General features: G+C 39.4%; 2 protein-coding genes across 3 annotated transcripts in view; one reads left to right on the top strand and one right to left on the bottom strand.

Moving 5' to 3' along the window:
• Positions 1–1,600, bottom strand: part of Dydc2 (DPY30 domain containing 2) — a 10,063-nt gene extending 8,463 nt beyond the window's left edge. The window contains exon 1 of one of the 2 annotated variants that reach the window (XM_058581035.1): positions 1,331–1,600. The gene's annotated coding sequence lies outside the window, so the exon portion shown is untranslated. The remainder of the gene's footprint in view (positions 1–1,330) is intronic. The other variant, XM_046450528.2, reaches the window with a different exon arrangement.
• Dydc1 (DPY30 domain containing 1) lies at positions 1,459–27,607 on the top strand. Its single transcript, XM_046450526.2, has 7 exons — positions 1,459–1,535; positions 4,492–4,661; positions 5,400–5,501; positions 20,206–20,298; positions 23,539–23,595; positions 24,034–24,138; positions 26,886–27,607. Exons 2-7 carry the CDS (start codon positions 4,515–4,517, stop codon positions 26,922–26,924), a joined length of 543 nt encoding a protein of 180 aa, XP_046306482.1. The 5' UTR covers positions 1,459–1,535; positions 4,492–4,514; the 3' UTR covers positions 26,925–27,607.

Here is a 27,607-nt window from a genome sequence, read left to right as displayed (position 1 = left end):
CCCCCAAAAGGCTGCTGACACTTTGCTTTTAGCCCTGAAGACTCATTTTGGACTTCTGACCTCAATAACTAAAAGAATAAATTTGTGTTTAAAGTCACTGAGTTTGGTGTAGGTGTGGAGGGTGGGAAGGAGGGTGGATGGTGTCTCTTTCTGCCAATCTGTGGCCCAACTAAACTAATGAATGAGGATTAACAATCTTCTGCACCCTTTTCACTCAGTGTGGTCTGATGACAAAAGAGCACTGGAATTCTATCACCTGAGGGCTTATGGAAATGCAGATTCTCAGGTCCCACCCAGAGCTACAGATTCAGAATCTTTACTTTAACATAATCTCCAAGTGATTTGTACCTAGAAATCCACCTTGTCATTGCAGAACTGTCCATACCAGGAGGAAGAGCCATCAACTCTGCATTCCCAGGGTGACTCTCCATTCCCTGTTCATTGGGTAGCTGTCACACTGCTTAGGTGTGACAAACCCTACTGGGAGAACTTATCCCTTTTGCTTGGCACACAGTGGGTGCTCGGTAAATACATCTTCTGATGTGTGTGGGCCCAGATTAGAGCTTCTGTTTCCTTGATTCATCAGTGCCCACTCTGGCAATTACTACTCAACCAGCTTTTATTGATGCCTCTCCTACCAGGTAATGCTACACCCATAAATTAAAACAGAACCCGGGAAGTTGGCCTGGTCATGCATGTCTGTAAACTCAGACACTACAGAGGAGGCTGAGGCAGGAGGATCACAAGGTGCAGGTAAGTTTGGGCAAATTAGTCAGGTTCCGTCTCAAAATAAAAAATAAAAAGGGTTGGAGATGTAGCTCAGTGGTAAAGCGCTCCTGGGTTCAATCCCTAATACCGCAAAAACTGACATAACAAAGAAACAAAGAAACAAACAAACAAACAAAAAACAACATAGGAAATGTTAGCAGAGTATTTTGCACACACGCCTGGGCCCGGTTACAGTGCAATCGTGAGAGTCCGGAGGTCACCAGGAAGTACCAAAGTGCGGAGGCGTGACACTGCCAGACCACGCAGCATGCAGCGAGTCTCCCAGGGGCTGTGGTCTCCTGCTTTCGAGGTCTGGCAGTCCCTCAAGGCTCCTTCCAGAAAGTCCGCTGCCCCTTCACCTCTCCCACACAGAGCCGGTCCACCCGCCAGGTCTGAGGGTTCTTTTCAGCAAGCGCCTGCTCCCAGCTTCTGGGTGGCAAGCCTCCTCATCTCTCCCCTCCGCGCGCCCCCAGTCCTTCGCGCGCCCCCAGTCCTTCGCGCGAGTCCCCTCCCGTAGGGCGCGCGTTTCCGCTCCATCCCCCACGACGCACGCTCAGCTCACCGTTCCGCCGGCGCCCCTGCCGAGAGGACGCCTGCTCTGGCCCTGGATGGGAGCGCTCGTTGCCTAGCACCGGGACGCGATTAGCAGATTGGGATGGGCGCATGCGCCGGGTGCGCGCACCAAGAAGGGAGGAGCCCTTTTCTCAGAACGGTTCCTCTCGCCTAGCAGAGGCGGTTCTCACGGTTGGACCTTGAGAGCGGCACAGGTCTCTACCCCAAAGGCCGAGGGAGAGTTGGTTCACTCCTGGGAGCTCCGTGGGTCGCCACTCTGTGGATCCGCTCCTCCTCCTCCCAATCCCTGCCTTCATTTCCGTCTTCTTCCCCACCCTTTTCTGTCTCCTCCCTCTAGGACCCCTTTCCTGCACCTTCTCCTTTTGCCTCTGGTTCTTTTTCTCCTCCTCCTCCTCTTCCCTCTCTCCCTATCCTCCTCCCGGCTTCCTAGCAGGATCCCTGGATCCCGGGAAGAGACTCTTCTGCAGACCCAAATAGGAAAAGTGACCTAAAAGCCCCAGGTTGATGGTTGCCAGATAAAATACTGATAAAATACTGCAAGGCTATGTAAATTTGAATTTCAGATAGACGGATTGCCTTCTAGTAGGAAAATGGTATAAAAGTTATTTATTGTTTCTCTGAAGTTCAAATTTAATTGAATCAGCTCTTTTTAAATTTAACTTTGGTACCTCTGCCTGAGTACCTTACCTTCTTCTTCAGCTGCCAGTTCTCCCCCAGGCTGGTTCTCCCACCTTTTAATGGCTGCAGAAGCTTCTTCAGGCCAGAATTAACTCTTTCTGTAGAAAGGGCTTTAGTGGCCTAGGTCCCTAGTGGTGCAAATAAAAACAACATTACTTAATGCAGGAGAGATGGGCACTATTGTAGGTTCATGGACAGGGACCAGATGTTAAATGAGAGGCCCAACAAGCAACCCTTAGGTCCCACTGATAAGGCTGTGACGGATACACACTGAACTTGGCTTACCCTAAGGCCAGAGGTTCTCCCCTTCCCACGTGTTATCCTTCTGGAGCAGCAGCAGAACTCCCTTCCCTTTTTCATGTTACTCACTTCAAATGACCTGAGATGTCTGTGTAGCACTGTTTTTTGAGTGGATCCCACTGAAGAAGCACAGCGAAGACTGTTCCAAGTCAGTAGCAATAATGCTTTTCTCTGTGTGATTAGGACACTAATACCAACTTAATAGGAAATTAGGTCCATTTTTGAGTCACTTTTCTGTTTTCAATTTTGAGTTTTTTGGACTGTGTTTATGCATACAACACATACTTGTTCCTTTCCCCACTGCTGTTGCGAATGCAAAAGATAACATGTCATTTCTGGACCTTGCTTTTTTTCACTTCATTTTGGGTCCTAGAGAACATTTCTTGTTTTAGAGAGCATTGTCCTTCTCTTTTATGCCTGCACAAGAATCCAGGGTGCTGTGTCTCATTGATCCCTAGTATATGAACATCTGAATGGTATTCCAGTTTGACTATGGTAAATGAAAGTGCAAGTAACTATGTACATATGCCATTTATACTTTTGCTAGTATATCATTGAGATAGTATTCAAGAAGTGAGATTGGTGGATCAAACACATGATTTTCTAGATCTTTGTCAGTTCCCCTCTGTAGGATTGTATTTTGCTCTTGGACCAACATCTCATGACAGAAGAAAAGCCTTGAGGCTTATGGATGGACCTCAAGATGTCAGTGTTTCTGAAATTTTATGCAAAATGCTAGGTGCAGTTGTCCAGGGATGGATCTAGACACATTGGCATTTTGTCTACTGTCATTACCAAGGCTCTTCCTTCTGTTTGTTGCCTTGTGAATTTTATTGTCCCTTTAGGAAAGGTTCTCCTAGGGTGACATCTCAGCTAACTTCAAATTTAGCTGAGATGTTACCCCTAAGAGAACTTCTTCTGTGACTATGTGAGCTGCTTGGAGAAGGAACAACTTCCTTGAGTTGCATGGGAAAGCTCAGGGAATGAGAAATGATCTCTGTCCTGCAGGTGAGGAGATATTTTTTTCCTGTTGAGAGGAAGGGATCATCTTCATGTACAAAAATCACAATGATGGAAAGGCATAAAGTGTTATCAGCAGAGTGGCAGGATGTTCAGTGGAGCAAGAGCCCAGGGTGTGTTGTGGGCAGGGGAGTTGCCTGGAAGCAAACCTGAAAAGAAATTTGGGGCCAGGTTGTGAGAAGCCTTTTTTTTGGTCAGCTTTGTGTTGCTGTGACTGAAGGACCTGACAAGAACAAAGTAGAGGACGGAAAGTTTTTATTTGGGCTTAGGGTTTCAAGGTTTAATATGTGGTCAGCCTACTCTTTAGCTCTGAGGTGAGGCAGAACATCATGGCAGAAAGGTGTGGTAAAAAGGAAAAGGAAAGCAGTTCAAGACATGGCAACCAGGAAGCAGAGAGAGAGCTCCACTCACCAAGGACAAAATATATACCACAAAAGCACACCCCCAGTGACCTACCTGCCTACAGTTACCACCCAGTTAATCAGCATCCATGGATTACTTCACTGATTAGGTTAAATCTCTCATAATCTAGTAATTTTGCCACTGATTATTCTTGCATTTTCTCACAAACACCAACTTTTGGGGACATCTCATATCTAAACCATAATAGAGCCTTGTATTCTATTCTTTTATACTCTTAACCTTGGAAATACACGGAATTTTAATGTTGAGACTTTTTGTAAAGATGGCATACATAGTGTAGGAGGAACATCTTAGTAGAGTGTAGGGTGAAGCCCTAGAATCGAGAAGTGAGTACCAACTCTTCAATCTGAACTGTCCACTTATGCTCTTTTTGCCTGGACTTCCTCAATCTGCTCAGTGGGGAATTGTGATACCCAAAGTTTTAGGTATGTTGTGAGGATTAAATGAATCAGGTATTGCTTGGCATAAAGTCAACTTGAAGTCAATAATCCCTTTCTGTCTCATGCACTGGACTTAAAAGCCCTTCAGGATTTTTAACTATTTTAGCTGTAATGATTTTAGAACAGCCCTTTTGGAAGCTGTTAGAAGTTTCCTCGGGGCAGTTTGCTTATGCCACCCATACTGGGAAGTACCCATGATAGAGTAGAGTGCTTTGTTGGTCTCATTGACTTTACTCCTATTGTATTGTAACTGAAAGCCTGCACTAATGCAAAATGTTTATTTTTTTAGAGGTTTTTATTTACGAGTTAGAAATGGAGTCGTCATATCTTCAAAAGCACCTTGGAATGTGTCTAACTCTAGGTCTTGCAGAAGTAGCAAGAGTTCGCCCAGCGGATCCAATAGAATATTTAGCATTGTGGATTTACAAGTATAAGGAAAATTTAACCATGGAACAACTAGTAAGTATGAATCTCCTTTTATGAAATAAGAAATGTAAAATAATTGGTTCTTTTTTTTTTTTTTTAAAGATTCCATGTGTTAGCAATAAGAAATCAAATATATGCTCAAAATGGGTGGGAAAGGCAAACCTTTATTTCTGCCAAAAGGGCTTGCTATAGGAACCTGGCTACCAAGAGCACCTGGGCTGGCTCTGCAGGTTTATATACCTAATGCAGCACTGCCCTTCACCCTGATTGGAGGACTCCAGGGTACAACCTAGGCTATTGGCTAATTTTAAAATTCAGGTGGGCAAAAGGGAAGGACTATAATTTGATCCAATTAAGACTGAATACTTTATTCTGAAAATGGACCACCAGACTATTTCTCATACATGTTATTTCTATTGTAAAAAATAGTATGTATTATGAAAAATAACATGTGAAAACATAGGAGAAAAAATACCCAAATAAGATTTCTGTTTACATTTTTTAGGTATTTTCTTCTACAGGTAGTCTTTTTTTTACATGTTTGCCTATAGATTTTCTTTTTACATACCTGTGGTCATTCTCAATGTATAATTTTAATTTTGTGCTCTTTGTTCAGATAAAACACACATCTCCCCCAATTACTATATCGCTTCTAAATGGATGGACTATAATTTGCTTGCCCGTTTTCCTATTGTTGGTGAAGTTTTCAAGATCATTTTTGAATTGTTTGGTCTCTAATGAGTCACGTACTATTGCTTTTAACCATGCTAGAGGCAACAAGAAATGGTGGACTTGGAGCATGAAAGAGAATTGGCTCGGAGGGAGCAGGAAATTATGGAGCGGCTCAAGGCAGAGGAGCTCTTGTTGCAGCAGGTAAGCAAGAAAGGGAGCTCGGTGGTTACAGGAATTAGTGATGTCAACTTCAGTTCCTCTGCCACAACCCAAACACTGGCAAACTCCTCAGCTCTGGCCACATGGATGTGGCTTCCTGATAGATCCAACTTGCTGCCCTTGTGCATCCTCTTTGTTGCAGAAACAGCAGCAGTGCAGCTGGGAAAACCCAGAGAGCTTGCTGTCGTGGAAGACCAGGAGAGAGAGCAGGACCTAAATGGTCTACCATGTCTCTGCTGAACTGAAGAGTGTTCATTCAGGGTGGAGTAAAGTAGGAGATGGCGAGTGAACATAATATTTTCAAGGAGATTTTCAGGAGAGATGAGTTTTTTGTTTTGATTTAGGAACACAGTACGGGGAGTGGGTGACATTAGGAAACTGGATGATTCAGAGTCAGCTTCCCTTGGAGATGAGGAGATGAGGTCTGGAAGATGGTGAGGCAAGTGGAAGGCACTTCTTTGATTATAATGGAAGGACAGAAGAGAGGAGAGGCACATGTGGTTTTCCATGGCACAGGTTGGAAGCAGTTTCTGTGTGACTGTTTCCATCTCTGTGAAGTAGGGACCATGACCATCTGCCAAGAATGAATTGGCAAGTGGGAATGTGAAGGGTTGCAGGGGCTTTGGGGAATGAAGAGAGAGTTGACCAAAGAAACTTAGCATTACAGATGGAGTATTCCTAAATTCCTAACCAAAAAAAAAAAATCCTAAATCTGAAATTCTCCAAACCTGAAAGATTTTTCAGTGGCAACATGATACCACATCACGAAATTTTGTTTCTTGTCCAAAATTATATGGAATTACTTGGGTGTATATGAAACATACATGAATTTTGTGTTAAGATTTAGGATCTATCCCCAAAATATATTATTATACATCTGCAAATATGTCAAAATTTAAAAAAAAAAAACCTCTGAAATTTGATATAATCCTGGTCCCAAGCATTTCTGATAAGGGATACTCAGCTGGTACTTGGTAGCAGTTGATGGATGATCACACATTCATAGTGGTGCCCTTTGGTTTGGTTGTGTCATTATGTGATTTTCCTACTTAGTGCAAGTGTAGAGGAGGCAGACTCCTTGACTAAAGTTGGCCTAGCAGGACTGGGGTAGCAGGACTGGGGGCTGAACATGCTGGTAAGGGAATGAGTGGAGGGAGAGGTCAAGGAGTCTCAAATGGACAGCTCTAGGGTGGCCTCTGAACTAACAATTTTTAGAGAACTCCTGAACTAACTGTAAGCCACCTCTGTAGTTCCACCACAGAAGACTTCACTTTAGAGTCTCAGATCTACACATCTAAAAAAGGGAAAGAAGCCCACTACTTGGATGTGTGGATAAAAAGAAAAATACAAACTAACAAACAGCTTCTCTGCTGAATCTCCCTTGATGCTGAGATAGAAGTGTCTGGGTGCCAAGGTGTCTAGATGAATAGGGCTGTTGAGAACGTTGCTGCTCTGAGTCTTCACCCTCAGTTACTTGGCTTATTCTTGAGGGGAAGTGGCAGCTTGTTGAGCTGGATGTCAAACCATTCATCCAAACAGGCCAGCCATCTATCCAGCAGCCGCAACTTTGGGGGATTTGTCCTCCTCTGACTGTTCCTATGCCTAGCATCTGCCCCCCTGTCAGAATGACAGGGCTTCTGTCTCTGTCTTTTGTTCTTTACTAATGATTTCAGGCTTATCCCTCTGAGCAGGCAAAAGTTCCCTGGTGAAGTGTTGGCCACCCTGGGATATTATATGAATTTCTTTATCCAGCCATCTATAGGTAGACATTTGCTTCCACATTTTGCCTATTCTAAATAATGCTGCAGTGATCATGGGAGTTCAGGTCATCTCTTTGAGATGCTGATTTCATTTCCTTTGGATATTTACCCAGAAGAGGGATTGTTAGATTCATATTTTAATTTTTTTGAAGAATGTCCATACTCTTTTTTTTCCATATTGACTCTACTAATTTATACTCTCACAAGCAGTGTACAAAATGGTTCCTTTTTCCATTTCCCTGATGCTAGTGATGTTGAACAGCTTTCATATTCCTCTTCAACATTTTTATGGCTTCCTTGGAGAAACGTCTGTTTTTACACTATGGCCTACTGTTTCAGGACCTTGGCACATTTTTAAATTCAGCTACTTTTTTTTTTTTTGATATTGAGTTAAGCTTCCTATGTATTTTGGTTATGAACTATTTATCAACTATATAATTCACAAATATTTTCTCCCAATCCTCAGGCTGCCTTTTCTCTTGTTGACTGTTTCCCTCACTATGAAGAAAGAAAAATTTTAATTTGATCTAGTTCCACTTGTTTATTTTTGCTTTTGTTACCTGTGCTTTCAGTGCTGTATCCAAAATGTCATAACCAGACGCATTTTAAAGAGATTTTCTCGTACTATGTTTTCTGAGTTTTATGGTTTCGGTCTTAAGTTCAGATCTTTAATCCATTTTTAGTTGAATTTCGTGTATTGTGCAAGAAAAGGAAGGGTCCAGCTTCATTCTTCTGCATGTTGGACTCTAGTGACTATCCCTCCCCTGTGTGTATCTTGCAGGACTTGTTGACCATATATACTTGGGCTTATCTGGGGGCCATCTATTCCATTCCATTGGTCATGTACGTGTCTGTTTTTACACTGTTAATTACCATAACTTTGTAACATAATTTGGAATCAAGGAGTATAATGTCTTCAACTTTGTTTTCTTTCTCAGGATTACTTAGACTATTTGGGATCTTTTATGATTCCATAGGAATTTTAGTACATTTTGTTTCTAGTTCTGTAAATAGTTTTTTTTTGGAATTTTGATAGGTTCCAAATATGTATTAAGTTTAAACTATAGATTACTTTAGGCAGTATGGACATTTTAATATTATTAATTGTTCCAATCCATGAACACAGGGTTATCTTTCCATTTATTTGTGCCATCCTCATTTTTTTATAGGAGTTGTACAATTTTCAGTGTATGATCTTTTACTTCCTTGGTTAAATTTATTCCTAAGTACTTTGTTCTTTTTGATGCTATCATAAATGACATTTCTTTTATAGATAAGTTATTGGCATACAAGTTGTAAATTTTTGGAATAAGAAGAATCACACTCAGCCATTACTTCAAATGTTAAATGATTTTGAATTTCTTGATTATGTTTCTTAATTCAACCTAAGAATTATAAAACAAACAACACTCATATATGAATCTTACACTGCAGTAATATCATTTCAACAACTCGTGTTGCATGAATCACAAGAAATGTCAACCAGCATTATGTACTTCCCAGTGCCTCCAGAAACTGGAATGAGAAATCACATCCTCATCCCCAGATGATTGGCTTAGATGTATTTTCCAGCCTCAAATTATAGTTCCAGAGTGTTCATTAGACCACATTGTAGGTACAAAGAAAATTCTCATATTTCAAAATTCACTTAACTGTGCCATTAAGAAGCTTCTACCAGACTTCAGCTGGCAAATATCAGGAGAAAAATCTAATAGGATTCTGTAAATGCCTTCTAAGAGATAAATATGCTCAATTTAAACTACAGGCACACAGGATTATATCACTATTTGACAGTAACTATCTGTGTGAAAAGACAGTTTGAAAGATGAAAGATTAGCATTAACATTTTCAACTTTGATAATAAGGAACACTAAGTTTTAAATCCAACTAAGTGGAATGTTATCTTTAATTTTTTTTTAATTCTTAATAGTAAGCTGGTATTATAAAAAATCTATTCAAGAATTATTATTACTTAAATTTCATCAATAAAATATTGTGGAATTTTTTTCTCTCTTTCTATAACTGTGTAAGATACTATAATATCCTCAATTTTGCCTCTAGGCCTGTGAAGCATAAACTACCATCTGACCCTTTACAAAATAAGTTTACCCATTCCTAAGCCAGAAAGTAACTTCTCACCACCAACCCAGCACTGTCTAGTAAAAAGTTAAGCTCCTCACATTCAGAACATTTTACAAATACATTTTAATAACATATTTAGCAAAACAACATGTTTACAAAGGTAACAAATAGTAATATTTTATTTACAAAAGACTTTTAAAGGCAATTCCTTGATATTCCTATATTATACCCACTAAAAGAACACCCCTGGGGTAGGTGGCTTATTTATGGAATCTTTTTTTTTTTAAATGAAAAAGTGGTTACCAGAGGTGGGATACATGAGGTGGGAGGGGAACATGGGGGGATGTAGGTCAAAGAGTCCAAAACTGAAGTCAGGTAAGATGAACTAATTTAGAGATCTAAGGTCCTGGATGAGGACTGTAGTTAATGATATTGTATTGTATATAGAAAATTTTCTAAGATGGTAGATTTCAAGTACTCTTATCTCCCCCCCCCCCCACACCCAAACAGCAACTAGATGGATATATTAAGTTCTCTACCATTAATAATCACTTCTGTATGCATATGTATATGAAAACATAATATTGTATACCTTAAATTTATATAGTAAAACATTTAAATCTTGGCTCCAAGCTAAAAATTCACAATAAGATGTTAACACTGTTAAGCTGCAGAACTGCTGTGTCGTGGGACAAATCAAGATATATTTAGCTTTATTTCTGACAAAAATTATAGAACCCATGATGGTTAAGTATATAAGATTGGGCCCATCACTGTGGCATATGCCTATAATCCAGGGTACTCAGGAGCTGAAGCAGGAGGATCACAAGTTTGAGGCCAGCTTCAGCAACTTAGCAAGACCCTGTTAAAAAATCAAAAGTCAGAAAAAAACAAAAAAAGGCTAGGGATGTAACTAAGTGATAAACAGTCCTTGGGTCAATCTCTAGTAGTAAAGAAAAAAAAGTTTATAGGATTGGATGAAAGTCACCATTATCAATGCTGGCTTAATTACACATGAGAGATACAAGTATTTTCTGTTGTAGCTTTACACACCTATGTGTCTAACCAGCATTTTCAACTAAGCCTTTTTCTATACAACGCATATTTTAATCATTATCAGTTGTAACACATCAGACTTCACTTCACTTCATAAACACTTGTATATGTGTTTATGTTTCTCAACTTTTTTGGAAATATTCTTACCTATAATTGTTCCATGAATACTGTTCATGGAGACTAATTTGTTCCAAACCCAGAATTGACTTTTAGAATAACAACTGGGCAGCCTTAGGAATATGTGACTATCATCAAGCGCCAAGGAAAAACAAAGTCATTTGCCTGTTTTTTAATTGACTGTGGATGTTTTTCCCAACATCAACTCTTTGCACAACTGTCCTCACCAAAAGACTAATAATCCAACAAGTTTTTTTTTTCCTGGACACATCTTTTGGCCACTGAAATGAAATGAGTTTTAATAACTCACTGCTGGCTAATGTCATTCCTTGCTTTTATAAGATATGAACTAGTTGGGAACTTACATTTGTTGTAGTCTTGCTTTCATTTATAATTTTGGTGAAAAAATTCTGCTGTGATAATTCTGTTTTTAATTTTCTATTTTATCTGAACTTTGCTTTCATGTGAGTCAAGAATATCATGGTGAAGGCTTAGAGTGGTAATGTTGATGCTTAAGTGTATTTTTTTTAGCATAATGTCATTGTATAATACAAACCATGTTTTGCCATTCAATTTGATAACAAAATAATCCACAGTCCATTGTACCTTAAAAGCACAACATCTGAAGGTAGAGGGAACTGTGACCACGCACAGAGCAGGCCCAGCGGCCTGCTGAGGGGCAGAGCCACCCCCCACCCCCCGCGCCTGCCAGGTGACCACGGACAGAAAAGGCCCAGTGGCCCGCGGTGGGACAGAGCTTCCAATCACTCCTGCAAGGTAGGCGGGCCTGCGACCCACCGGCAGAAGAGGAGCAGTGACCTGCTGAGAGGCAGAGCCGCCCCCTCCCCCTGCACCGGCAAGGTAGAGGGAACTGTGACCACGCACAGAGCAGGCCCAGCGGCCTGCTGAGGGGCAGAGCCACCCCCCACCCCCCGCGCCTGCCAGGTGACCACCGACAGAAAAGGCCCAGTGGCCCGCGGTGGGACAGAGCTTCCAATCACTCCTGCAAGGTAGGCAGGCCTGCGACCCACCGGCAGAAGAGGAGCAGCGTCCTGCTGAGAGGCTGAGCCGCCCCCTCCCCCTGTGCCGGCAAAGTAGAGGGAACTGTGACCACGCACAGAGCAGGCCCAGCGGCCTGCTGAGGGGCAGAGCTGCCCCCTACCCCCCGCGCCTGCCAGGTAGGTGGAACTGTGACCACGGACAGAAAAGGCCCAGGGGCCCGCGGCGGGACAGAGCTTCCAATCACTCCTGCAAGGTAGGCGGGCCTGCGACCCACTGGCAGAAGAGGAGCAGCGGCCTGCTGAGAGGCTGAGCCGCCCCCTCCCCCCAGCGCCTGCAAGGTAGACGGAACTGTGACCACCATCAGAACAGGCCAGACCTGCAACCGAGAGACAGAACAGGCCCAGTGGCCTGAGGAAGGGTAGAGCCGCCCCCCCACCCCCCGCGCCTGCAAGGTAGGCGCACCTGCGACCCACTGGCAGTACAGCCCCAGAGGCCTGCAGAGGGGCAGTGCCTCTGCCTGCGCCTGCAAAATAGACAGAACTGTGACCACCGACAGAAGAAGCCTAGCGGCCCGCAGAGGGACAGAGCCGCCGCCCGCGCCTGCGAGGGAGACTTTGCAACTATACAAGACCAATATAAATATATAGGGGGAAAATTCAATAGCACAAGAGTTTCACCAAGTAGAAAGGAACGCTAACAGTATGAAGAGACAAGGAAAGAAAGGACCACAAGCATTGCAGGTCAACTCAACGTTAGAAGAGGTAATAGCTGCAGCAGATGGAATGTCAGATAAAGAATTCAGGATATACATGCTTCAGATGATCTGGAGTCTCAAGGAAGACATCAGACAGCAAAATCAGACAATGAAAGATCACTTCAACAATGAATTACATAAACAAATCCAAGAAGCAAAAGATCAACTATACAGGGAAATAGAGGTTATAAAAAACAAACAAACAGAAATCCTAGAAATGCAGGAAGCAATAAGCCAACTTAAAAACTCAATTGAGAATACTACCAGCAGAGTAGAACACTTAGAAGACAGAACATCAGACAATGAAGATAAAGTATTTCAACTTGAAAAGAACATAGACAGCTCAGCAAGACTGTTAAGAAACCATGAGCAGAACATCCAAGAAATATGGGATAACATCAAGAGACCAAATTTAAGAGTCATTGGGATACAGGAAGGGACAGAGTTTCAAACCAAAGGAATGAGCAATCTATTCAATGAAATAATACGAGAAAACTTCCCAGACTTGAAGAATGAGGCAGAACCCCAAATCCTAGAAGCCTACAGGACGCCGAATGTGCAAAATCATAAGAGACCCACACCTAGACACATTATAATGAAGATGCGCAACATACAGAATAAGGAGAGAATTTTAAAAGCTACAAGAGAAAGGAAGCAGATCACATTTAGGGGTAAGCCAATCAGGATAACAGCTGATCTTTCAACACAGACTCTGAAAGCTAGAAGATCCTGGAATAACATATTTCAAACACTGAAAGAAAATGGGTTCCAACCAAGAATTGTGTTTCCAGCGAAATTAAGCTTCAGGATGGAAGATGAAATTAAAACCTTCCACGATAAACAAAAGTTAAAAGAATTTGCAGCTAGAAAACCATCTCTTCAAAACATCCTTGGCAAAACATTACAGGAAGAGGAAATGGAAAATAACAATGAAAACCAACAGTGGGAGGTAGGACACTAAAGGGGGGAAAATAATCAAAGAGGAAAACAAACCATGTTTAGTAACATAAATAAACAAATATGGCTGGAAGAACAACCCATATCTCAATAATAACCCTAAATGTTAATGGCTTAAACTCACCAATCAAGAGACACAGGCTAGTAGAATGGATCACAAAACAAGACCCAACAATATGCTGCCTACAGGAGACGCATTTGATAGGAAAAGACATACATAGGCTGAAGGTGAAAGGTTGGGAAAAATCATATCACTCATATGGACTTCGGAAACAAGCAGGAGTATCCATACTCATATCAAATAAAATAGATTTCAAGCCAAAGTTAATCAAAAGGGATAAAGAGGGACACTACATACTGCTCAAGGGAACCATACACCAACAAGACATAACAATCATAAATATATATGCCCCAAACAATGGTGCAGCTATGTTCATCAAACAAACTCTTCTCAAGTTCAAGAGTCTAATAGACCACCATACAATAATCATGGGAGACTTCAACACACCTCTATCACCACTGGACAGATCTTCCAAACAAAAGTTGAATAAGGAAACTATAGAACTCAATAACACAATTAATAACCTAGACTTAATTGACATATATAGAATATACCACCCAACATCAAGCAGTTACACTTTTTTCTCAGCAGCACATGGATCCTTCTCAAAAATAGATCATATATTATGTCACAGGGAAACTCTTAGACAATATAAAGGAGTAGAGATAATACCATGCATCCTATCTGATCATAATGGAATGGAACTGAAAATCAACGATAAAAGAAGGAAGGGAAAAGATTACATCACTTGGAGAATGAACAATAGGTTACTGAACGATCAATGGGTTATAGAAGACATCAAGGAAGAAATTAAAAAATTCTTAGAGATTAATGAAAACACAGACACAACATATCGGAATCTATGGGACACATTGAAAGCAGTTCTAAGAAGAAAATTCATTGCTTGGAGTTCATTCCTTAAAAAAAGAAAAAACCAACAAATAAATGATCTCATACTTCATCTCAAAATCCTAGAAAAAGAAGAGCAAAACAACAGCAAAAGAAGTAGAAGGCAAGAAATAATTAAAATCAGAGCTGAAATTAATGAAATCGAAACAAAAGAAACAATTGAAAAAATTGACAAAACTAAAAGTTGGTTCTTTGAAAAAATAAACAAAATCGACAGACCCTTAGCCATGCTAGCGAAGAGAAGAAGAGAGAGAACTCAAATTACTAACATACGGGATGAAAGAGGCAATATCACAACAGACACTTCAGAAATACAGAAGATAATCAAAAATTATTTTGAATCCTTATACTCCAATAAATTAGAAGATAGTGAAGGCATAGACAAATTTCTTAAGTCATATGATCTGCCCAGATTGAGTCAGGAGGATATAGACAACCTAAACAGACCAATATCAATTGAGGAAATAGAAGAAACCATCAAAAGACTACCAACTAAGAAAAGCCCAGGACCGGATGGGTATACAGCAGAGTTTTACAAAACCTTTAAAGAGGAACTAATACCAATACTTTTCAAGCTACTTCAGGAAATAGAAAAAGAGGGAGAACTTCCAAATTCATTCTACGAGGCCAACATCACCCTGATACCTAAACCAGACAAAGACACTTCAAAGAAAGAAAACTACAGACCAATATCTCTAATGAACCTAGATGCAAAAATCCTCAATAAAATTCTGGCCACTCGGATACAAAAACTTATCAAAAAAATTGTGCACCATGATCAAGTAGGATTCATCCCTGGGATGCAAGGCTGGGTCAATATACGGAAATCAATAAATGTTATTCACCACATCAATAGACTTAAAAATAAGAATCATATGATCATCTCGATAGATGCGGAAAAAGCATTCGACAAAGTACAGCATCCCTTTATGTTCAAAACTCTAGAAAAACTAGGGATAACAGGAACATACCTCAATATTTTAAAAGCAATCTATGCTAAGCCTCAGGCTAGCATCATTCTGAATGGAGAAAAATTGAAGGCATTCCCTCTAAAATCTGGAACAAGACAGGGATGCCCTCTCTCACCACTTCTGTTCAACATAGTTCTCGAAACACTGGCCAGAGCAATTAGACAGACGAAAGAAATTAAAGGCATCAAAATAGGAAAAGAAGAACTTAAATTATCACTATTTGCAGATGACATGATTCTATACCTAGCAGACCCAAAAGGGTCTACAAAGAAACTATTAGAGCTAATAAATGAATTCAGCAAAGTGGCAGGATATAAAATCAACACGCATAAATCAAAGGCATTCCTGTATATCAGCGACAAAGCCTCTGAAATGGAAATGAGGACAACCACTCCATTCACAATATCTTCAGAAAAAATAAAATACTTGGGAATCAACCTAACAAAAGAGGTGAAAGACTTATACAATGAAAACTACAGAACCCTAAAGAGAGAAATAGAAGAAGATCTTAGAAGATGGAAAAATATACCCTGTTCATGGATAGGCAGAACTAACATCATCAAAATGGCGATATTACCAAAAGTTCTCTATAGGTTTAATGCAATGCCAATCAAAATCCCAACGGCATTTCTTGTAGAAATAGAGAAAGCAATCATGAAATTCATATGGAAAAACAAAAGACCCAGAATAGCAAAAACAATGCTAAGCAGGAAGTGTGAATCAGGCGGTATAGCGATACCAGACTTCAAACTATACTACAGAGCAATAGTAACAAAAACAGCATGGTACTGGTACCAAAACAGGCGGGTGGACCAATGGTACAGAATAGAGGACACAGAAACCAATCCACAAAACTACAACTACCTTATATTTGATAAAGGGGCTAAATGCATGCAATGGAGGAAGGATAGCATCTTCAACAAATGGTGCTGGGAAAACTGGAAATCCATATGCAACAAAATGAAACTGAATCCCTTTCTCTCGCCATGCACAAAAGTTAATTCAAAATGGATCAAGGAGCTTGATATCAAATCAGAGACACGCCGTCTGATAGAAGAAAAAGTTGGCTACGATCTACATACTGTGGGGTCAGGCTCCAAATTCCTCAATAGGACACCCATAGCACAAAAGTTAATAACTAGAATCAACAAATGGGACTTACTCAAACTAAAAAGTTTTTTCTCAGCAAAAGATACAATAGAGAGGTAAATAGAGAGCCTACATCCTGGGAACAAATCTTTACTCCTCACACTTCAGATAGAGCCCTAATATCCAGAGTATACAAAGAACTCAAAAAATTAGACAATAAGAGAACAAACAACCCAATCAACAAATGGGCCAAGGACCTGAACAGACACTTCTCAGAGGAGGACATACAATCAATCAACAAGTACATGAAAAAATGCTCACCATCTCTAGCAGTCAGAGAAATGCAAATCAAAACCACCCTAAGATACCATCTCACTCCAGTTAGATTGGCAGCCATTATGAAGTCAAACAACAACAAGTGCTGGCGAGGATGTGGGGAAAAGGGTACACTTGTACATTGCTGGTGGGACTGCAAATTGGTGCAGCCAATTTGGAAAGCAGTATGGAGATTTCTTGGAAAGCTGGGAATGGAGCCACCATTTGACCCAGCTAGTCCCCTTCTCGGTCTATTCCCTAAAGACCTAAAAAGAGCATGCTACAGGGACACTGCTACATCGATGTTCATAGCAGCACAATTCACAATAGCTAGACTGTGGAACCAACCTAGATGCCCTTCAATGGATGAATGGATAAAAAAAATGTGGCATTTATACACAATGGAGTATTACTCTGCATTAAAAAATGACAAAATCATAGAATTTACAGGGAAATGGATGGCATTAGAGCAGATTATGCTAAGTGAAGCTAGCCAATCCCTAAAAAACAAATGCCAAATGTCTTCTTTGATATAAGGAGAGTAACTAAGAACAGAGTAGGGTCGAAGAGCATGAGAAGAAGATTAACATTAAACAGGGATGAGAGGTGGGAGGGAAAGGGAGAGAGAAGGGAAAATGCATGGAAATGGAAGGAGATCCTCAGAGTTATACAAAAGTACATACAAGAGGAAGTGAGGGGAAGGGGAAAAATAATATAAGGGGGACAAACGAATGTCAGTAGAGGGAGCAGAGAGAGAAGAGGGGAGGGGAGGGTAGGGGAGGGGAGGGGAGGGGGGATAGGAAAGGCAGCAGAATACAACAGACACTAGTATGGCAATATGTAAATCAATGGATGTGTAACTGATGTGATTCTGCAATCTGTATATGGGGTAAAAATGGGAGCTCATAACCCACTTGAATCAAATTGTGAAATATGATATATCAAGAACTATGTAATGTTTTGAACAGCCAACAATAAAAAATTTAAAAAAAAACAAAAAAAAAACACAAAACCTTAAACAAATGGAGAGGATTTTTTTTTCCTCAAGAGGGAAGCTAGAGCTGGAATTGATAAATCTGTTCAGTGATGTTAACAGCAATTCAGACGCTTCCTAACTTTACACCTACAACCATATCATCTTGGGTTTCTGTCCTCATACTTGTCAAGATGGCTGCAACACCTCCAAGACTCATGATCATTTTAGTCAGAAAGAGAAATAAGGCAAGTACCAGCTCAGTCTGTTTCTGTATCAATTAAGATGGACTAGGCAATGTTGCTTTAGCATACAGCTTTAAATCTTGGTGAGTTAGAACCACAGGGTTTATTTCTTCTTCTGTTTTATGTCCATCTGAGTTTTGCAGAATTTCTGTTTGGTCAACTGTCTCTCAAGGTCCAAGATGAAGGATCATCTCTCTAAAATCATATGGGTTGTCTCAGAAAACTGGAAGAAGACCTGAGACTACTGTTTCAACCTTCAGAAGCTTTCACTTCCAAAATGACTTCCAATCAGCTCATATCACTTCCAGTCATACTGGATGAAGTAAGTCAAATGGCCACACATACATTCCAAAGGAGAAAGAACTCAAAAGTGAATTGTATGTCTAGGATGAGAAGGAACAAAGATAATGTTGAGCATATCACTATTGACATACCACTAATGTTGAGCTCTAAAATCAAGAGTCTGTCAAAGATAAACAGTCTGCAGTTACTGGTCATAATCATTCCAAACCCATCATGATTTACTGCCTGTTAGCTGGGCACATTTCCATTTCTCACAAAATCAAAGAGTGGGGGTGTTAGAAAATCAGTGTCTCCACAATAAGGTGGAAGAGACAGAGGGCTTGTTCTACCCTCTCTGAAACACCACCTGTGTTACAAGTGTCCCCAGTCATGCTTCTTGCTTCAAAAGCACTATGGATTTTTAAAAGGGTTTCTATTTTTTTCATATGTCATCTACCATTCCCTCCACATTACTCAGAACTGAGTGTCTATGGCTGATCCAGGGGACAACTTCATTTGATAGTCTTGAACCCATCATCATCCACTCCTCTGAACATCAACATTCCTGCAGCATTGAGCTCATCTTAAAGCTGTCTTCCTTCCAGAATCTCCTAAGTTTCTTGAACAGTTACTCCTGGATTCAGAAAGTAGAGTTCAAGCTTGATGAAGTTTAAACAGCACCAACCTTAGAATCTGAGCTCTGTTTTCACTATCTGCTAGAAGATAAACTGGTACAAATAATCTATCAGATCTTTATCTCTCTTACATAGAATTAAGATAATAATAACTATCATTTAGAAATGGCTGATGCATTACCAAAACAACATATAAACAGCATCTGTCATGGTTCAAAAAAGAAAAACATTGACCGACTCAAGTGCCTGAATTCTATCCACAAAATGGTCCCTCATGGTGCATCTTCATTTTTTACAGCAATTTGTTTCAGAATATATCAAATTGGATAATATTTTAAGTATACATATTTTGCCCTTGAATTAGAAGAAATAGACAAATAAAATTTGAAGTGACATTAACAGGAAATCTTGTCAAGGAACATTTCAAAAATGGAATTTTAATATCTTCGTGAAAATTCTAGTCAAAATAACCAATGGTGAGAATTAGTGTTTAAAAGCACCTAATGATTACATGTGGGAATAGAATGTTTTCTTAAGGAAACAATGCAAAGCCAAGTGAAATAAATAAATACAAGTTAAAAAAAAAAAAAAGCACAACATCTGAAGTTCATTTCTTCTCTTGTTTTGACATGATAGATGAAATAATTTTTTAAAAATGTTATGTTACGGTGATACCGTGACACTCCAAACCCTGTTAAGTTATAATGTTGTCACTGTAATTCATAGCACTCTGAGCAGCAGTGTAAAGTTGTGAGAGGCCCATTCATGGTCTCTTTTGCAGCTACTCTGCTTTGCTGTTGCAGGGCAAAATCAGTCACAGACAGTACATAAGTGAATGAGCACAGCTGTGTTTCAATAAAACTTTATTTATGGATGCTGAGATTTGAATTGAATATAACTTTCAGGTGTGATGAAATTTCATTCTTTTGAAATCATTTAAAGATGTAAACAATTATTTAAAGATGTAAAAAGCATTCTTACCTCCCAAGCTATAAAAAAATGAGTGGCATCAGATTAGCCCACCATCCTTATAGCCGACCCAGATTCTAGTATATACGTGTTGGGTTGGGAACAAATATATTGATGATTATTCATGGTTTCAGATAATCTTAGATTTTTCTCACCCATTATTTTGCATCCAAGTTTTGATTACTTGAAGATCCATTTATGCTTAAAGAGGTTTTATCTGAAAAAATTATCACAATTGCATTTGTAGCTCCAAGATAAACAGAAAATGACTTGATTTTTGTACAAACTGTTCTTCCTACAACTAGCAATTAGAAATCTTCCCCCTTTTTTGTGCTTCAGGAAATATTTGTAGAAACTAAATATTATGTGGCTGCGATCATTTATTTCTATAAGTTTCTAAAATTCAGGTAGGTATAAATTAAATTAGCCTGGGACATTTAAGAGTGATAGAGTATTTTCCTGGTGATTAATCAGACTGTAATATGACTTACATATTTCTGAATATTCAGCAACAACTGGCATTACAAATGGAGTTGGAAATGCAAAAAAAAGAGAAAGAGAGACTAGAAGAACTTCAGAGAACTCAAGAACAATTAGAGAAGGTAATTTTAAGTTTTATAAATATGTTTATTTAAAATCTTCTAGAATCCTTAAACTGATATCATAGTAAAAAGATCAAGGGATTGTCTAAAGACCTGTCAGACTTTAGCTGGGTAACTTAAGTATATCATCACCTTTTCCATCTCAGTTTACCTGTTTCAAAATATATGGATAGAAACATAATATTATGGGTAATATCTCACTGGATTATTGTGAGGATCAAGTACAGTCATGTATGTGAAACCGCTTTGTGAGCACCAAGTTTCTCTGTCAACATTTTTGTCAAGAGCTAGCTATTCCCAATGGAGTCTTACTGAGGCATAAAGAAGAAAGAAATATAGCATTTGCTGGTAAGTGAATGGAAATGGAGAAAATCATGCTATGTGAAATATGTCAGACTCAAAAAATTAAGGGTCAGATGTTTTCTCTCATGCGGAGGCTAAAGCAAAATAAGGGAAAGAAGGTATTGTGGGAGGGTATCGAATATCATGAAGATAAAGGGAAGATCAATGGAGTACAAGCAGAGAATAAGAGGAAGGAAGGAGGGAGGGAAAGGGGAAGAAATATGGAAGGAATCTAACAGAATCATATTATATACATATAAAAACACACCAAAGGGAATTTCACCTTTATATGTATGTAGAAAGTACCAATCAAAAACAAATAAATAAAGGAGTGAAAGGAAGATCAGTAGAGAAGGGAAAAGAGGAGGAGGGAGGAAGGGAGGAAAAGAGGGGGTGGGGATTGAAATCAAATTCCTTGTATATAATTTGTCAAAAGGAACCCAAATACTGTGTATAATTACAATGCTCTAAAAAAAGAAAAAAAAGAAGAGAGATGAGAGGAATGATGGAATGAAATTGTCAAAACTTTCCTCTGTATACATATGAATATGTGACAGTGATTTTCACCCTTATGTATATTAAGCACTAATTTTAAACAAACTATCAATAAATTGTAGGAAGACAGAGTAGTGGAAAAGAAACAGGTAGGCAAGAGCAGAGGGCAAAGGGAAATACTGGGGACTGAATTGAAGCAAATTGTATCCTATGAAAAAAATTATATTCCATGCTTCCATAATTATGTCAAAATTAAACCCAATATTATCAACTGTAATGCACTAATAAACATGTGGATTATGATCCTAAAAAAAAAGAACCCCAATACTGTGTATAATTACAATGCTCTAAAAACAAACAAACAAACCTAAATGTAGGAAAAGGGGAAAAAAAAAAGCTTACCATTTCTGATCGTGGTAGCTACTGTTGGAAGTTAAGTTTGTTGAAGAAAACAGCATGTCTGTTTTCTTCAGGTTAAATGGATTAACAGTAATTTGCATTTTGAAATACATTTATATAGATTTTCATGTCTTTTACTAACGTAAATTGTGCACAATTGATTTTTTAAAAGCCTGTCTTCATTGATTGTGTCTATAGAATGTCAAATGTCCAGTTTACTAATATTTCCTGGTATCAGAAAAGTATGTATCATATAGACCAAACTTATGAATGACTGAATTTGTGGCTACTATCTCACACTCACATGTTACTCCCATGTTGATTCCATAATTAAAAATAAGGTCAGAAGGAGGTTTTATAGAATATGTCCAATATGTTTATTAATGGCTCAGATGAGAGCATCTCTATTTAAAGGGTGTTTTTAAAAGTGTCAAGAATGAATTGAATCAAAAAGATGAGATTTTGATGTATAAATTTAAACCCCTCTACATAGTTTTATAAAATATAGATGCGGGTGTTAAGTTGGTCTATGTAGGAGGAGCGCCTGGATATGCACATATGTACACATACATGCAAGCACACCCTTTCTCTTTAGTTGAGTTAGTGACCCAGAATGACAGGAGAAAAACAGGATCATATCAAGAAGATAACAATCAAAATCAGGGATTTAAAGTATCTTTTATTGAGGTGAAATGATGGTTCTGTTTGAGTGCCTAAAAATAGGTATCATTTTATGGCTCCAAAGCCTCACACCCATGTTATTTCAGTCTGTTCCGGTATCAACAGTCTGTGTGACCAGAGTGATGGTAATTTTAATAATTCGTCTCTCCTCTGGATTATCATCCTTTATCTGTCCCCTGCAAAGTACCTCTGCCTCTCCCATTGCTCGGAGATCAGTCCGTTCATGTTCTTTATTCTGGCCTTATTGTGGCTGCAGACAGACGATTTAAACTATCATTCTCAAAATAAGTTTATAGGAAGGATTGCCAGTTGGAGAAAGTATTGAACACTTCAACTGTGAAGAACTCTGGTACATTTGGGCCTTCCAGACTGTTGAGAGCAAGAGAATCAAATGCTGCCAGGGCTCTCACCTCTGCTGTTCTCTGGTTGCTATTTCCAGTCTCTCTCATGATGGTCTGGTTTGTAGCACTTGAGTGAGAAATGTGGTCTTTAATGGTTCCTGGGTTTATGTGTGTGTAGCTGACACCATTGGTGAGGAATGGATTTCTCTTTTGGTTCAGTTAAGAAAAGAATTTGGGGGAAAGATTCTGACTGGTTTTGTTTGTTTCAAATATCTATTTCTGTGGTTGGGGGCTATAAGAACATAGGAAAATGGAGTTGTCTTTGGAAAATAGTATCACATATGTTCCTATAATTAGGATGACCATATGTATGAGTACAAGGTTATTGCCTTCCAATAGCAAATGATCTGTCAGGTCACCCTGCTGCTTTAGAATGAAAAGGTGGATAGTAAGCAAGGTTTGGCTTGGTTGGGAGAACACTTTGTCATTCACGAAAAGGCCTCCCCTGTTAGGCAATACATTTCTACTGTAGACTTATGGAGAGTGTTGCCTACACACTATGAAGAAGACTCGTTCATCGAATAGGAATTTGGGGAAAACACAAACACTTATTTCTTTCATACTATGTATAAAACTCTACTTATACCTGCAAATTCTCTTTAAGATTTCTTAAGATTTTATTAGAACTTTTATTTTGTCACTCTTTACATTTGCTAATAACTTGGCTTCAGATTTAATGTTTTTAGCTCATTTAGTTTTAAAAAAGTTTTACTTAATTATAAATAAAGCATAGCTGTCTTCTGCTAGTATTTCAATTAAACTGTGATCTGCAGTTGTGTGTGAAGTGTGTATAGACCACACCTTAAAGAGTGATGGGTTTTTACTCTTAGTTTGATTATGTAAAAATAAAAATGCTTGAAAATTAAACATGAAATCAAATGGGCTGTATTTAAAGTATTTTATTAACTTTTATATATTCTAGGAGATGAGAACGAGTGTGGAAAGTATGCCGAAGAGTGAGGATACTTTTTATTCAGAGGTGAGAAGAAAAAGTTATCTATGTTATGTGAAATGAATGACTATGCTAGGACGTAAATCTTAATTTTGATGCATCAGTAAGTAGCTAAAGGGGTATTATCAAAACTAATAGTACAAATATATGTTCTTGTGATAGATCACAAGCGTAATGCGCTTTGAAGCTAAATCTCAAAGCAAACAAAAATTGTGCATTCAGAGTGTGTTTATATACTTAAAAACTAGAATATCTTGAAATATTGGCCATAGAATTATTTACAAATTATGTATTTTAAGTTTCTGAATGTAGTTTTTCTAATTTTTTCTTGTCCTTAGCAGATATTAGTTATTCCACTAATTAACAATGTTGACTTTTTTTGATGTTATTGAGAAATTTCATATTAAATCTGAAAGATATTAGTTTCAAGTCACTTAAAAGTGAAAGTGAGTTTTGTGATTGTAGGAAGGATTTCTAGACACAAGCAAAACACTTGCTGAAATTAGTGATAGATATGGAGCACCTAACTTGACCAGAGTAGAAGAACTTGATGAATCAATGTTTTCTGATGTAAGTATCAAAAATTTTTAATTATATTTATACACATATATTTTAGTTGTTGATGGACCTTTATTCTATTTTTATTTATTTATTTATATGTGGTGCTGAGAATCAAATACAGTGCCTCACACATGGTAGGCAAGTGCTGTACCACTGAGCCACAACCCCAACCCCCAAATATTTTTTTTAAAAAGCAAATTATTTCATCTTTTTCTTTACTTTGATAAAGCCTAATACATATAAGGCCAGAATTGGTTGGCAAATAGGCTATTTTTCTTCATAGAAAGTCAGTTCCCTGGTTGCTGACCATTTGCATAATTGGCACTGTTATTTAATGAAGTGTGTCATTGGAAAATCCGTACTTATATCTGTATCTGTCTATGCCTATTATCTGCCTATGTCTATCTATGTATGTCACCTTATCTGTCTATTTTGGGGTTAGACTTTGAAAATAACAAAATCTCTTCAAAAGGTGTGTGTGTGTGTGTATGTGTGTGTGCATGCACATGGGTATTATATAATCTTTAGATTTGGGAAGGCACACCATTTTGCTTCTCTTTAATAAGCCCTGGAACCACATACACATCCTAATGAGAGTGCATACTTTTTCAGTATATAAATACATTTGTTTGTTTAGCAAACATATCATGTCTTCTGTGTGCCAGGCTCTGTGCCAGATGCACTTGTGAATAAGAGTTTTGACCTTGTCCACAAGGTTACTCTCTAGAGGGAAAATAGGCCAGAATTTAGTAGAATGACCAGGTAATTTATTATCCAAACTAGTATGCTTTTGAGAATGAAAGGAGGAGCTTTCAATAACTGAGCTAGATTAGCAGGTGTGGACCTGGATGGTACTGGTAGAAGGGCACATTGGAGCACTTTAGTTTGATGAGATGGAACTGCCAGCACAGATTGGGAACCTTGGTCAGGGAAGGAAGTCACCTACTTGTTACTCAGTGGTAAGGTGGAGGACGAGGAGTTCCAGGTAACACAAAAAGTGTGAAGATCCAGGCAGGAGAGTATGGAGTGGAGTGATTTAGCGGGGGCAGGTAAGGGATGAGGCAAGGGACAAAGCAGGGGCCAGGCCCTGAAAGGACTATAATAGCTGCCCAGAGAATCATATTTCCTTACAGGCAGTGGAGTTTGATGTAGTGGAGGCTGACATATCCAGAGCTGCATTTCAGAAAGGCCAGGCTGGCTATCTTGTGGGAAGAGAATGTGCGATACCTGTTAGGAGCTTTGCGAGTAGTCTAGAGACAGGCAGCCATGGCTGGACATGAATGTTGTTTTCAAGAGCTGTTCAAAAAGTTAGACTAGAAGGACTCAGTGCTTGTCAGTTTATGGCTATATTTTTATTGGATATCTGCTATTATTTGACACTGTGGTGGGAGCTAGAAAACACCATTGAACAATGTACCTGCCCTTTGTGGGCCTTGGGCCAGTGAGTAAGGTGCTCTGAGGGACTAGGCAGAGATTTTTAAATTTTTTTATTTTTATTTTTTGGTACTAGGGATTGAACCCAGGACGTTTTGCCACTGAGAGACATCCCCAGCCCTTTTTATTTTTGAGACAGGGTCTCGCTAAGTTGCCTAGGCTCTCACTAGGTTTCCAAGGCTGGCCTTGAACTTGCAATCCTCCTGCCTGGGCTTCCTGAGTTGTTGGGATTATAGGCATGTGGCACAAGACCTGGCTGGATGAGTCTTCTTGAGGAAATGAAGATGAAGCCTCAGCCTGAGATGAGCCCAGAGGATGGGGAGAGAGAGAGAGAGAGAGAGAGAGAGAGAGAGAGAGAGAGAGCGAGCGCCCACGCACAAGATGTTGAGAATGGACTGAAACAGTCCAGCACTGTGGCTGAGTTGCATGAAGCTAGGAGGATGGGAAGATTGAAAGCTGGAGAGGTGGTAAAGGTCAGATGATACTGGGTTCCGAGTGTTCATGTAAGGGATTTTGATCTTAAATGCAGTGGGAGTTATTCAAAGGATTTAGGGATTAGATCTGTCTTTTTATAAGCTGCAGAGAGGTTTGCAATGGGCAGCAGTGGATAAGGGTGACCATTTAGGAGGCTATTATGGTTATCCAGATGCAAAGTAACCAGGATTAGGTAGAGATGAGTCCTAAGAGAATTCGAGATTGGCTGAGTGGACAAGGGAAGAGGGATCCCAGAAGAAAGCCAAACTCTTATCCTCAAGCAACTGAGCTGAGTGTTACCATCTGATGAGTTGATGAATATAAGAAAAGGAAGGTTTTTGAACAAGAGGGCTTCAGTGTGGAGAGGTTGACTTTCTGGCAGCTCTGAGATATGCAGGTAAAAATGGCCAATTGATGCGATGTAGGGTATGGGTCTGAAGAACAGGGAAGAGTCCAGGCAGGAGATTCAAATTCAGCAGCCATGGGCAGAGGTGCCAAGTGAGCAAGGAGAGTGAGCAAGGCACCTGGGAGAGCATGCTGTGAGTGTTTATAAGCCTGCGGGCTCAGGGGAAAAGCTCGGGAAATTCCAGAATTTTAGGGGTGGGCCACAGAAAGAGGACCTCACAAAGAGGTGAGAAAGGAAGCAAGAAAAGTTGAAGAAAGGAAGGGAGATGACCACCTGGAGAACACATTCATTATCATGTTCTATTTGGATACTCTTCTAAATCATCTGAAATTCGCAAAAAAATCTTCATTTACATAGCAATTATGTAAGCTCTATTTCCTTTCTTGTACCTTTTCACAGTTCTCATTGTATTAAAGTCTGTTTGCTTTTATTTTGCTTCTAGGTCGCATTAAACATTGATCAAGATTTGCAGGATCAATAAATCTAAGAACAATAAAAATTGTCTGCTTATTTTAAGTTTCAAATTATGAGCTCTTGATTTGTAAGAATTTTTTTTTTTTTACCTCCAATCTTGAACTGTACATTTTTTTTCCCTCTAAGGACAACTTTATAAATGGGCTTCAAAGGAGTACCTTAAAATATTGTTTGGATATTCCAATGCATCTGGTTATTTGTGTGATTACTTTGGGAGAACAGGACGGATGGAGTTTGCTGAAGCAAGCAAAAACAGGCAAAAAGATGAGCTGTCTGCAGGAAATGAAGGAGGAAGCCACTGAGGAGAGCTCAGCACAGTTCAGCATGCCTTAGATATGGCTTTCTTCCTGGGAGGGGACTGCAGGGCTTTCTCCAGTTTGCTGGGAGCTGGAAATTCTGAATCCCCACTTCCATGTTGTGACTGATATGGGGAAGGAACATTCTCCACTATCCTGCTGGGGAATTTTCTCAAGCTTAGCTTGCTCAGCCCCCTCAAGTACAGGCATAGGAACTTCTCCTTCTTCATTTCTCTGCCCAGTGGGATGTCCAGGATCCTGCCTTCCTCTTTGGGGTTTATGAAGTCCAGGGACCTTGTATAGAATGTCCGTATGGAAAGAATTGAGTGGGGTCCAGGCAAAGTCTTAGGGTGCTAAAAGGTATCATTTCTTCTGGACCCATCAGTAGGCTCAG

Source organism: Marmota monax, unplaced genomic scaffold (assembly GCF_021218885.2).
Source record: "Marmota monax isolate L192 unplaced genomic scaffold, Marmota_monax_Labrador192_F-V1.1 WCK01_AAM20220418_F8-fsc00004, whole genome shotgun sequence".
In the NCBI taxonomy this organism is placed as follows: Eukaryota; Metazoa; Chordata; class Mammalia; order Rodentia; family Sciuridae; genus Marmota; species Marmota monax.
The sequence above is the reverse complement of the archived record's forward strand: the minus strand, read 5'-3'. Positions and strand labels throughout refer to the sequence as shown.

What these genes read in the sequence shown, in the direction of transcription:
- Dydc1 (XM_046450526.2), top strand. Translation starts at nt 4,515, where the DNA reads ATGGAGTCGTCATATCTTCAAAAGCACCTTGGAATGTGTCTAACTCTA. An exon ending in ATTTAACCATGGAACAACTA is followed by an intron (nt 4,662 to 5,399) that starts GTAAGTATGAAT and finishes TAACCATGCTAG; the next exon opens with AGGCAACAAGAAATGGTGGA. An exon ending in CTCAAGAACAATTAGAGAAG is followed by an intron (nt 20,299 to 23,538) that starts GTAATTTTAAGT and finishes TATATATTCTAG; the next exon opens with GAGATGAGAACGAGTGTGGA.